Source organism: Hoplias malabaricus, chromosome 9 (assembly GCF_029633855.1).
Source record: "Hoplias malabaricus isolate fHopMal1 chromosome 9, fHopMal1.hap1, whole genome shotgun sequence".
Taxonomy (NCBI): Eukaryota; Metazoa; Chordata; class Actinopteri; order Characiformes; family Erythrinidae; genus Hoplias; species Hoplias malabaricus.
In genome coordinates this window covers 25,368,222-25,379,933 of record NC_089808.1, presented here as the reverse complement: position 1 = coordinate 25,379,933, position 11,712 = coordinate 25,368,222, and the positions used below count along the sequence as shown (strand labels likewise).

Genomic DNA, 11,712 nt, shown 5'->3' with positions numbered 1-11,712 from the left:
TCGACTGTTGCACTAGGGCAGGAGTCAATCCTACAGAGTCGATTCTCCGATTGCACACGTTTGGGAATGGAGTCGATTCCAGTGATTTGGACTCGACTGCACACACAGACGTTCCATGTCTGCTGCCAATGTCTAGAAAATCTGTCTTAACAAATGTGACCTTTCTCTACTTTCACATCTCCAAACTGTAGTTTTATCTGAACTAATGTTTAACTTGTGATCTAAAAATGTAAAGACTTATGTCTTAACACTTCAAACCCGTTCAGCTCAGTTACATTGTAGAATTGTATGAAAGTGAAATATTAACTAAATTAAACAGATTTTATGTATATCAATTCTAGAAAAGTTATGCTTTAAAACATATATATATCGTCACTATTAACAAAATAGATTCCTGTTTGTGTGTTCTCTTAGATTCAATGGCGATTTAAAAATTTAGATGATAAAAAATAAACATGATAAAAATAAAATCTTGTTTATATTTAGAAATGAAGATCATTGTGTCAAATTGACTCTTTGACTCCATTCCATGGGAATCGATTCCCCCCCCCCTCCCCCGACGGCGCGGAGGGATATGAGTAGGGGGACTACACCCAGGCGCAGCCCGCCCGATCGTCTCTCTCTCGCTCTCTCTCTCCCTCTTTTCTTCCCCTCTCTTCCCACAGGAGAATAAAGAGGGAAAACAGTAAATCCGCCGCGGACAGACACACGCTCGCTTCGGCTCTTGACCTCGGTGGATTTGGTTGAACCTCGCCTGGAGGCTCGTTTGGTGAAATAGAAGGCAGAGAGAAAAGCCCGCAGAGAAGAAGCATGTCTTGGCAGAGCTACGTGGATAACCTGATGGCCGACGGGAGCTGCCAGGACTCCGCCATCGTTGGTTATACGGACGCCAAATATGTGTGGGCATCGGCGGAGGGAGGCATTTTCCGGGAAATGACGGTACGGGTTTGGAGAGGTTAAAGTCCGCACAACGTTTTTAAAAAATTCGAGTTTTTGTCTTGTCTTAAATTTTCTGTTTTGCCTGTTTTTGGCGCCCCGTTAGAAATATCCCTCCGCCGCGCCGCTTAGTCCTAACCTCCAATCACATGACAAAGGAAGCCGCAGTTTTAGACTATAACTGTTAATCAACAGCTCGCATTGTGCTCCTAATGTGCCGGTTTTCTTTAAATAAACACACAAATATGCCAATAATTGTGAATATCACTACATTTCGGGCCTCGTGTTTAAGCTAAGCTGGCCTTGTAGGCCGTGCTGTACGGGCCTGGGCCTGTTTCAGCTTTAGAAAAATGAATTAAATTGCAATAACTAGAATAAAACACTCCAAAAACTTCCACCTATTCCCGAGTGCGAATGTTCCAGAACCAGAGCAGCCATGACTGGCCTTTGTTAAAGAATGAGAAATACTGGTTTATGTCTATAGCCGCCGCCTTTCATTGATATCCGAAACAAAAAAAAAAAGCAAAAAATGGGGTTGCAGTAATAAATACTGACAGCTATAAACAGCAAATTGTGATTTCAAAAACGCTACGCACCATTTTAATTTCAGAGTCTGTAAATATACGGAAAATATGGTTGAACTTTATTTTTGACCGAACCACATGGTCTAAAGGGGGCTTTTTCTTTTTCACGAAGCTGAAGTTACCTCCATATTCGCCTGCACCGCATTGGAATTTTCCTTTCCACCTTAAATGGTGCTGCTTAAGCGGGAGACTATATTAGACTGAATTTAAGTTAGATGCGTATTAGCCGGCTTCGTGTCTTCGTTCCACCCCAGATGGGCGGCATTCATAGACAGAAGTTGACTACTTCTACAGTCCACCTTAAATTTACAAAACCTTATTCAGTGCTCATTCTCACCCCACCTTAACTGTGCGAATTTCACGATGTTGAATTTGACGTGCTGTTCGAGTTTGCCGTTCTACCTTAAGTGATATAGCTCAAATGACTGTTTAACAAGGCAGACTGTTTCTTTAGTGGAGTTTTACATCTCAGTTTAAATGAATGAGCGCTCAAAACAGCTTAGCAGCCGGCTTCGTGTAACACCCGTTCCACCTTAAATAGTATCCTAAACGGGTGAAAGTCGGCTTATGTGAAAATGCGGTTTCACCTTAAATTATGTGGTGAAATTGAGGCTAAAGTTGGCTTTTTTTTTTTCGAGGAAAAATGTTCCACCTTAAATGTGCGGATTTTTCTAATCTGGAGTTTATTCTAACTTCCCGTTCCACCTTAAGCTGGCGAGTTACCAGGTATTTGCCGGGTTCGTGTTCAGATTTCCCGGTCCACCTTAAGTGGGAGATTTTGGACAGGATACTGTTAATCAAATCCCGCCACTCCACCTTAAATGGTGTGTCGGCTGCATGAACTCGCTGCACCATTTAAGGTGGAATGAGACGATGGCCTTACCCCCCACTCTTTCTCCTCCTCCTGTATCATGTTAGAGATAAGCTATACAGGCGTGGTTCTCGGATATAGTCCCTCTTTTTTCCCCTCTCCATTATTCTTTTCTTCTCTCACTCTTTCTTTTCTTCCTTTCTTTTCTCGCCAGGAGCACAGCCCTCGTCCTTTTCAAAGATGGCGTCCTCTCTGCCCATTTATTCCCTGTTGCTTTTCTCCCGTTTTTTTTTCTTTTCGTCATAAAGCAACCATTTCATTTTCACCCTTATTGAAATGTATGTTTAACGTTAACTACTTTAACTTGAATTGGGACCTGGTTTTATCCGGTTTTCGGTTATTATTTGAGTACAGAATGGAGTTTAAAATCCGGCCTGGTGCTGATTTGCACATGGTGTGAAAGAAGGAGGAAATGGCTGAGGGGTAACTCCCCGGGAAAGGAGTCCGACGCTCCCAGCTTTCTCATTTGATTTGAAGTTAAACTGATATTTTGTATTGTTGTAGTTATTAAACTAAGTCTTGTTTCTCAGACCTCAATGCTTTATCACAATCTTTTAAATGTCCAAGACTAAGTTTGGTTATGTGCGCAGTAAACCCTGTTGCACAGGACAATGAAATTCTTCAGCTGCATTCCTTCCATTCCGGCAAAGAAAGCATAAATATTTATAAGCAGCAGCAGCAGGAATAATAAGAATTAAAGGAATATAAACAAAATGAACGCATTATGTCCATATGAGGTAAGGTATATTCAGCATGTGCAGTAAGAATGTGTTAGTGACTGGTGAACTAATTTTCCTCTTTGGGAAACTGGTAATTTTAGACTTTTTATTTATAAATGATTAAATCTTAAGTCTAAAGCAGTGTTTTCTTTATCTATCTATAGAAAGGCCTTGTGTTCTCAGATTTGCAGTAGTGAACTAATTAGGGTTTTTTGAGATGATAAAACATGACCAGGTGGATTTCACTTCCAATAAATTTTCTTTTTTGGCAGATTTTTTCCATCTTAAGTTATATTAAAAGTGTTCTAGATAAGGGCTTACTTTTGTTAGAGGCTTTGGCCAATTTGGTAGTTGTTAAAATAGGTTGGTTTTTCTTATTATTTTTTTAGTGGGAGGACAGAAACTCAAAAGCTAGGCATCTCAATCAAAATTTCATCTCTAAGAACTAGAGAAATTCGGAAGTCATGATGGTATGAAACTTGGATTAGAAACAATTTTTATTTATTTGCTTTGTCACCCAAAAGTTGCATGGTGCCAACTTTATTGTGTAAAAGAGAAATAAGGCACTAAAAGGATTTAACTAGGGTTTCTCTAAAAGAAGACTGAGTAATTCTAAGTATGTTATGAATCTATTAAGGGCTTAATCAAATTTTTAAAAATACAGGCATGTTGACCTTTGTTAAGATGCTTGTATGTTTTTGCTATCTGCTGACACTCATCTTTTGATGCTTTTAGACTCGGGTGTGTTTGGTACGCCAAATTTGTAGAGTGCAATGTCCCAGGACTCCTCAAGCTGTAATTCAGTTCACATAGCTAGATATAAGCACAAGTAACTGATTAGAAAGGCTTTTTACTTTTCCTCTTAGTAATTCATGTCTGAAAGCATTTCAAACTCAAGTACAGATCTCTCGGTGAGACCTGAAAGGTGAACTTTCCATCCTAAAGGTCCAGATAAAATTCTGAGCTACCTCCTCCTGCTGTCCATTTCTTTACAGCCTGAAGAAATCGATATCATAGTGGGCAAAGACCGCGAGTCCTTCTTCACCAATGGTCTGACCCTCGGCAAAAAGAAGTGCTCCGTGATCAGAGACAGCCTCCATGTTGATGGGGACTGGACCATGGACATCAGGACGAAGAGCCAAGGAGGAGAACCCACATACAACGTTTCTGTAGGCAGAGCTGGCAAAGGTAAACCCATTTCTGTGTTCAAATGACTGCATTTAGGCTTTGCATATGTAAAAGCGCAAAGTAATTACCCTAAGCTGACCTAAAGTCAGCCTGGTTGCTCTGCAGTTCCCAGGTGAACCTGGAAAATTTGGAAAATCTAAATATTTTAGTATTTTTTATTATTATTTATTTTTTTTATAAAGTTATTAAATTAATCCAGTTAAATAAGTCTTAGTAATTTATAGGTTAGATTTCAGGACTTAAGAGAAAAATGAGAATGACTCATTGTGTGAAAATTAAACATTAAGTTTTTGTGCATATTACCCCCAGTTTGAAACCATTTATGATTATAAATATAATTCATGGGCATTTGTCTAAGTCAAGTATAAAGTGAATTAGGCCACATTTGATTTGATGTTTTTATCTGATGATAACTTATGCTTATTTTAAACGATGATATAATTTATTCCAGATGTGTGTGTATATTTATTATATTCCAGAAATATTTCTTACCCAAATCAATAATTGATATAAATATGAACTGATAATATTTATTTGTAAATGTATTTCAAATCTGATATTGTTGAGCATCTCTTGATTATAGTATAAAAGTCTCTGTTGGAATCAGAACTTTGTTTCTTTGTATTTGGACAAATTTTTATAGAAACAAAGGAAAAATGCATAAATTCTCAGAATTAAATTATATTCTATTCACATAAGAGAACCCCTGTCATACAGGCACTACTTTTAAACAGGGGAGGCCAGCTCTTTGGCGCATAAACCAGTTTAAAATAACCTTTTTTCTCTTTAAACTTGTTAGCTTATTTGGAGATGCAAGGTTTTGTTCTCACAGGGATGAGATGTGACTGTATGCCTGCTCATGCATCAGAATATGGACAGGGAGTATATACTGTGTTTTTAAATATTGATAATGGAGTTTTAAATGGCGCTTAGTTAGATTTTTGAAGAATATATACTAAACCTTTATGCAAAACTCATAGTCTGCCTTTGTGGTCCTCGTTCAGGTTCTGTTCACTGATGGTAAAGCCAGTGCGAGACTCTTCTGTCCTCTTTGCCCTGTTTCTATGCTCTTTATTCACTTCATTTTCTTCTTTACCACTTTTTTTAATATCGTTAATCACCACTGCACAGGCCTCTGGGGTTACAACCTCTCATCCTTCACCTGTTAAACTATTAATGTTTTAGACCAAACCCTTTCATACATGTCCAGGGATGCACCTTCATCTGGACCTGTTCGTCTCAGTAAATACTATTTAAGATGATCAGGAAAATGAATACAGGGCTTAGTGTAATTTCTGTTGATTATTAGAAGAGTACATATGTAGAGTTTTAATATTTTAAAAACTAAGTCAGAATTTGCTTATGATTTAAAAACCTGAAATTGTGTATATTTATCCCTAAAGACAATTCAGTAATTTATGCTATGTTTTTTTTTTTTTTTTGTAAGATTGTTGGAAGCTTTTATAAATCTAAGAGTTTTGCTGTCATGAAGGATTACCAAATTTTCTTTATGGATTTAATGATTTATGCCATTTTAATTCACTTATGTTAGGAATCAACCTATGTGATTTAAAATTTAAGCCTCATTTGAAGGTCCTTGACAAATATTCCTCTAAAGAGTGTTTTAAATACCCTTTTTCTCCAGAAATAACATTACAACAGTGTCCTTGTATTTGGTCACTTTTTACCGTTCTGCTGTGTGGGCGTGGACTCCAGCAGATGGAATGACAGCCTCCTAGAGATTGTAACCACCTTAGTCAGTGTAGCTCATACTGAAAATAAGATAACATGAACCCAATCTTGGGTATAAACCGTTTAACCCAGCGTTCACACTAGCACGTGACAGAGCGACGAGTGATCAGTTATTTCCTCTGGGAGAAATTGATGTGTAGCCATGAAGCAAGTGACAAATCAAGTTGAGATTTTCTGATCTTTATGAAGAATATTTATGAAGATTACACTGAGTTGACTCCAACATATTACTGACCAGCCATTCCCAACTTGCCTCATGATCCTATTGAGTGGTGTGGTGGTAAACATGGAGGCTTATCACAGTGTTTTTACCGGTTTTATGCAATGCATCTTTGCACAAATACAGGGACACTCTGAAGTCAAACATGTTGGAGAAAGTAGCAGATATTGTTGGTGTCTGTTGAAATGTATTGTCTGTTTATTGTGGCTACTAAATTTTCTTGTAATGAGCTGCACCTTGTCATCTGTCAGTGTGAACGCAGGGTAAGAGACTCGCACACAAAACGCTAGGAGGTGATAAATAGCCAGACTCAGGTTTTGCATCTGCTGCACTGTCTTTACACCAGCTGACTGATCCTCATCCAACTGCTTCAAAACAGTGCTCTGCATTTCATGAGCATATGTAATGTATAATGTGCTTCAAACTTTTTCCAGCCTCAAGCTCTTCTGTTAAGAAATCAGAATTATTAACCCATCAGTGTTCAAATATCTCAAGGGTCAAAGAGTGTAAATGTAAAGCAATTAAGAAGACAAGTGGTATTAAACAGATTCCTCTGCTGATAGACTATTCATGCATCTACAATTGAGTTGTGCGCTCAGAGGCCATAAAACTCAGCTGGATTACTCTTAACCTAACACTGCTTCAGATGGAGGCTTTAAGGTGAGAACAATGGCTTATCCACAGCCGCATTAGTGAAAATGTAATCGATTAAAATTAGGGCTGTCACTATTGATTATCAGGATTTGGATAATTAGGTGGGTGGGGGGCAGAATAATATAAACATTTTAAAGGAACATTATGTATTTTATCTGGAAATATTTACTGCTTTAAAATCATTGTGATGCTTCACTGACCTCATAGTGCCTCTGTCATTGCTACTGCTCAGCACTGCAGACACAGTGCCGTGTAACTTTTGGAGGAGTGTAGGACCCCCCCCCCCTTCCTTTACCTGGCCCATTGATTTCAATACAGTGCTGTAAAATTGAATTACTATTTTTCAAAGACTTAAAAACAAAATTGATGTATAAACCTCTGTAGGTTCTGGTTTGCAGTCAGTGCAATATTACAGTATAGTAAACTACAGTTTCTATAATAAACTATATTAACATATATTTAACTAACATTGTATATAAATTGTTAATTGTATAAAATTAAGGAAATATAAAACAATGCACATAAAATTAATATACATTATACTGTAGCAGTTTACTGTTATGTAACATTAAAATAAGGCATGTAAAGGCCTTAAGGAACACAGACAAGTAAGACTTGTGTAAACTCCCAACATATGAAAATAAACAAGTGGCACCACTATCTGTTCTATCTGATCTAGAGTCAGATCGCTGTATTGCGCCTGTCGTATAAGTTTGTTCAGTGAGACTCTAATCTTGTTTGCGATCAGTAGGTTCTTTAAGCGCTCTACAGCAAATCAAATTTTTATCCATTGTTTTAAGGTGGTTTTAAAGAAGTGAGAAGGTGTTGTAAATGATTAAGTAACTTATGACTCGTCGCTGTTTCTTTGCCCTGTGGCAGATGCAGTGTGGTTGAGGAAGCCAGGGTTTCCTCTCCCTTTTAAATCTCCCTCTTTCGGGGCTGGATCTGGGTTTGATCTGTTTTACTTAGGAGTTTTATGATGTCTTCCTTTTGCTCTGAAAGCATGGGCATGCACACTTTAAGCTGCAGATGATTTCTGTCTCCTGCTTACTTTGATTTTTTTTTTATTATTATTTATTTATTCGTTTTCTAACAGCACCAATTTCTCTTTCTCCTTTTTCTCTTTCTATTTCTCTTTCTCTTCCAGTCTTGGTTCTTGTAATGGGCAAAGAAGGGGTCCATGGAGGCGGATTGAATAAGAAGGCATACTCAATGGCAAAGTACTTGAGGGATTCAGGGTTCTAATGTAATTACACTAAAAAAAGCTTGTTTAGTTTCAAATTGAGGGACAAAGAGGGTTGTTTTTTGCTGTTAAGCTTTCTCCTTCGAGCAGTTTAAAAAAACAAAAAAAAAACAAAAACAAACAAATGAAAATGTCTTGGAAAAATTTAATAGCAATCGAATGGAACGGTGGTAAGATCCTAATGTTTTTGGTTTGGTTTTGTTTTTATTTTATTTTTTCCCTGTGATTCACAGGGGGTTTAATTAAAGACTTTTCTTTCTTTCTAACTTTGTTCATTTGTCGTCTCCCCCCCCCTCCCTCCTCCCTGTCCCTCTTTTTATGTACTCCAGTATTGGTTGTAGTCATGGGAAAGGAAGGTATCCATGGAGGATCACTCAATAAGAAAGCATTTGGCATGGCTGAGTACCTGAGGAAAGTTGGATACTGAAGCAGCCACTTAACCCATCCATCCATCCATCTCTCCATCCACACAGCAGCTCACTGTAACCCTTCCCCATTTATTATTACCCGTTTTATTGTTTCTTCTCCTCGCCTTCACAGCACTTCCAGATACAGTTAGTGGGTGCGTCACTGTCTCCCCATCCACGTTCACACTTTGTGGTAAATCCCACCTCACTTAGTCCCCTCCCTTCACTCAACACATTTTTCTTGTGTTTCTTCAGCAAAGTGTTCCCCATCCCCATTTTTGTAGTGCCACAGAAAAACAAGCATGATATTATGAAGGCTTAAAACTGTACGTCACACACTTTAAACAAAAAAAAAAACTAAAAACAAACATGCAAAGCGAAACAACAAGGCTTGTCCATCTTTGCGAGGTGCTCTGAGATCTGTGCCTCTCCAAGCTCTGCTGTTTTGCTTTCGTTTCTGTTTTAGTTTTGGGTTGTCTTCCTCGTGTACACAGCATGCCCAGGAAGGGGAAGAAAACAGAAGAGACTAGTGCATGCATATCTCTCTCGCTATCGTTAAGTATAATATCATTATAATCCAAATCAAACCCACTGTCTCTCAAACAACGAAGTAACAGTAGTCTTTAATCTTTAACACACCCCCTCCCACTTTCCTCCTGAAACACCACAACCAAATTTACACCTCTGGCTTCATTTCTCAACACTTTTCTCTTTAAAAAAAAAAACAAAAAAAAAAAAAACAATGAAGGATACCTTAACACTTTGTTTTTATTTTATTATTTTTGTTTAATTCCCCTCATCAGATGCTTTTGCTGTTGTAACTTGGATGTGGTCTTGTAAGTCCTTGGTGTAATGTTGGATTTATTATTTTCCTCTGACTGTGATGGCAGATCAGCATTTTACAACTTTCTGGGTTAAAAAACAAAAAGAAAAGAAACACAGCTTCTCCGGAGCATCTACATCCTGGACTTTTGTAAGGACATTCCACCGCTACCTATAGCTCAGCCACTTGTTTAAAAAAAAAAAAAAATCAAACCCAAACACAAATGAACTGTTCGCCAGCTCTATTAATTTTTTTATTTTTTATTTTTTTTTTTAAGCACTGCCCTTCCTGATGTAACACTGGTGATGTGTCCATTTTCTTTCCCTTTATTTTTCCACCGATTGGACCAATGTTTGTTTTTGTTTCGCATCCTGGGGATTTGACAGAACTGCTGCAGGTTTAATGAAGGATGACTGCTAGATTCATCTGTTGCTGACGATTAGAACACTAAAATAATCCAACACTTCAAACACAGCTACACTAACTTTGTGATTATACACTATTCTTGTTATTATAATTAATAATGGCATCAATGTCTTTTTGTGGGGGAGGGAGGCAAAGATTTAATGGTAAACTACCTTTTCTTCCCTTTTTTGGGTTTGTTTTTCTCATGAATGTCTTGAATAGATGAAGTGGCAGTCTTAGCATTATAACTTTGGGTCACTACAAAATTTCCATAACACTATTTTTGTTTTTGGGACACTGTTAATCCATAATTCTCAGCAAAAAAACAAAACAAAAATTATCAACATCATTGGGGAATTGTGCTCTATTCGACTGCAATGTATCAACTGCCCACGGTACAAATACTTCATTAACTAGGCAAAGAAAAAGACACTGAAGTAAACTGTATACACTAAATAAAAGGAAATGATAACTTCTGGGTTATGGTGGTATTAGTCGGGAAAAATGAAGACCACTAGTTGAGTTGTACTGTGGAAACTTAATCCAAAAAAAGGAAAAACAAACAAAAAAAAGCTGTGTATCCTGTGCCATAATGTAGATCTGATCTGTTGCTACTGTGAGATGGATTTTAAAACAAACCGCTGCCTTGTAAGGAGTCAATTCTCGAAATGGCACCTTCTTTGGGATATTTGGCGCAAATTCAAACTCTCCAGGGCTTGTGGAATATGTACAGATTAAAGTTAAACATGTCAACGAAATCATGTCCACTTTGCTCCCTACTTTCATACTCCTGAGTATATCTGACCAGCCGGTATATAAATATAAATATATAGATAGATAGATAGATTATAGATAACATGACTCCAATTTGTGTGGGACAAAGAAACAATGCCATGAATTTAAACACCTTGTTTACAGACAGATCAAATAAATCTATTCCAACCAGAAATGAATCAAATATTTTGTTGCTTTTGTTCCTTCAGTTGAATAGGACATTTTTAGACTAAGAATTAGACTTTATTACCACTATTTATGGGCTTCTGAAAATAAATGTATATGATAGTGTTGTGAAATGTTAGTCGTGATTAAAAGGTTTTATTTGCTGATTATTTTTTCCTAAAGATTTTGTTTTTTTTAAATCTGCATTTGTAGGTTGAGAGAGAAGAATGGGTTCACTGTTATTTTGGAATGCTGTTTAGCAGTTTACACATTCAGTGTTTCAGTGCTACTCATTTGTCTACGTTCACCATGTAGTATATGGTTTCTTGCTTGGCCTCTTTGCACATTTTACACAAAGGATTGCAGACTCCCCTAAAAAAGGAGTGCCTTTGGGCTTCAGTTCGATGGAGACTGACTAGGACTACTAGAATTCAGAGACATGCTTTACCACCATATTTATGAGTGTTAGTGTTGCTATTAAAACTTGTTGCGTTTAACTTTTGACACTGCTAAAATATATAAACAAGTGCAAACAGTCTGTCCTCCGTCTATGATATTTATTTTTGATTTTGGAATACAACTTTTTATGAATCATCAGAGTTGAGGTGCTGTCTTAAACACACCAGTGAATTGTTGTATCTGCCGCCTACTGTAGCATCCCACCAGTTTACATATCCTCATTTTCTCCAGCTCCCATTGGTGTAGTATTTTAGTAGTGTCTCCTTTCGCTCATTCTTGTCCAGCTGTGATGGGTGTATCTGCTTTACATACCCAAGCTGTCCAATGGAAAAAATACGCATCTCCATAATTGTAGAATGAATATTTGTCGTCATTTAACCACAGCAACTATTATTCACATTGAAAATGTCATGATAAATGGACCAGTAGAAATGCTCCTTGGGAAAAATATATTTATACATTGCCTCCTATTTTTCCATCTCCTGTAAAGTTACTATTTTGGAGATGTTTTT

General features: G+C 37.4%; 1 protein-coding gene across 2 annotated transcripts; it reads left to right on the top strand.

Annotated features, from left to right (window-relative positions):
- The first annotated feature begins 593 nt into the window (after nt 1-593).
- On the top strand, nt 594-10,441 carry pfn2a (profilin 2a). 2 transcript variants are annotated; one of them, XM_066681114.1, is made up of 3 exons: nt 594-939; nt 4,106-4,298; nt 8,497-10,441. In XM_066681114.1, the coding sequence occupies exons 1-3, from the start codon at nt 811-813 to the stop codon at nt 8,592-8,594; spliced, it is 420 nt and encodes a 139-aa protein (XP_066537211.1). In that variant the 5' UTR covers nt 594-810; the 3' UTR covers nt 8,595-10,441. The 2 variants fall into 2 exon arrangements, with proteins under 2 accessions (XP_066537211.1, XP_066537212.1); XM_066681115.1 differs by lacking the exon at nt 8,497-10,441 and adding an exon at nt 8,072-8,490.
- Nucleotides 10,442-11,712: the final 1,271 nt, after the last annotated feature.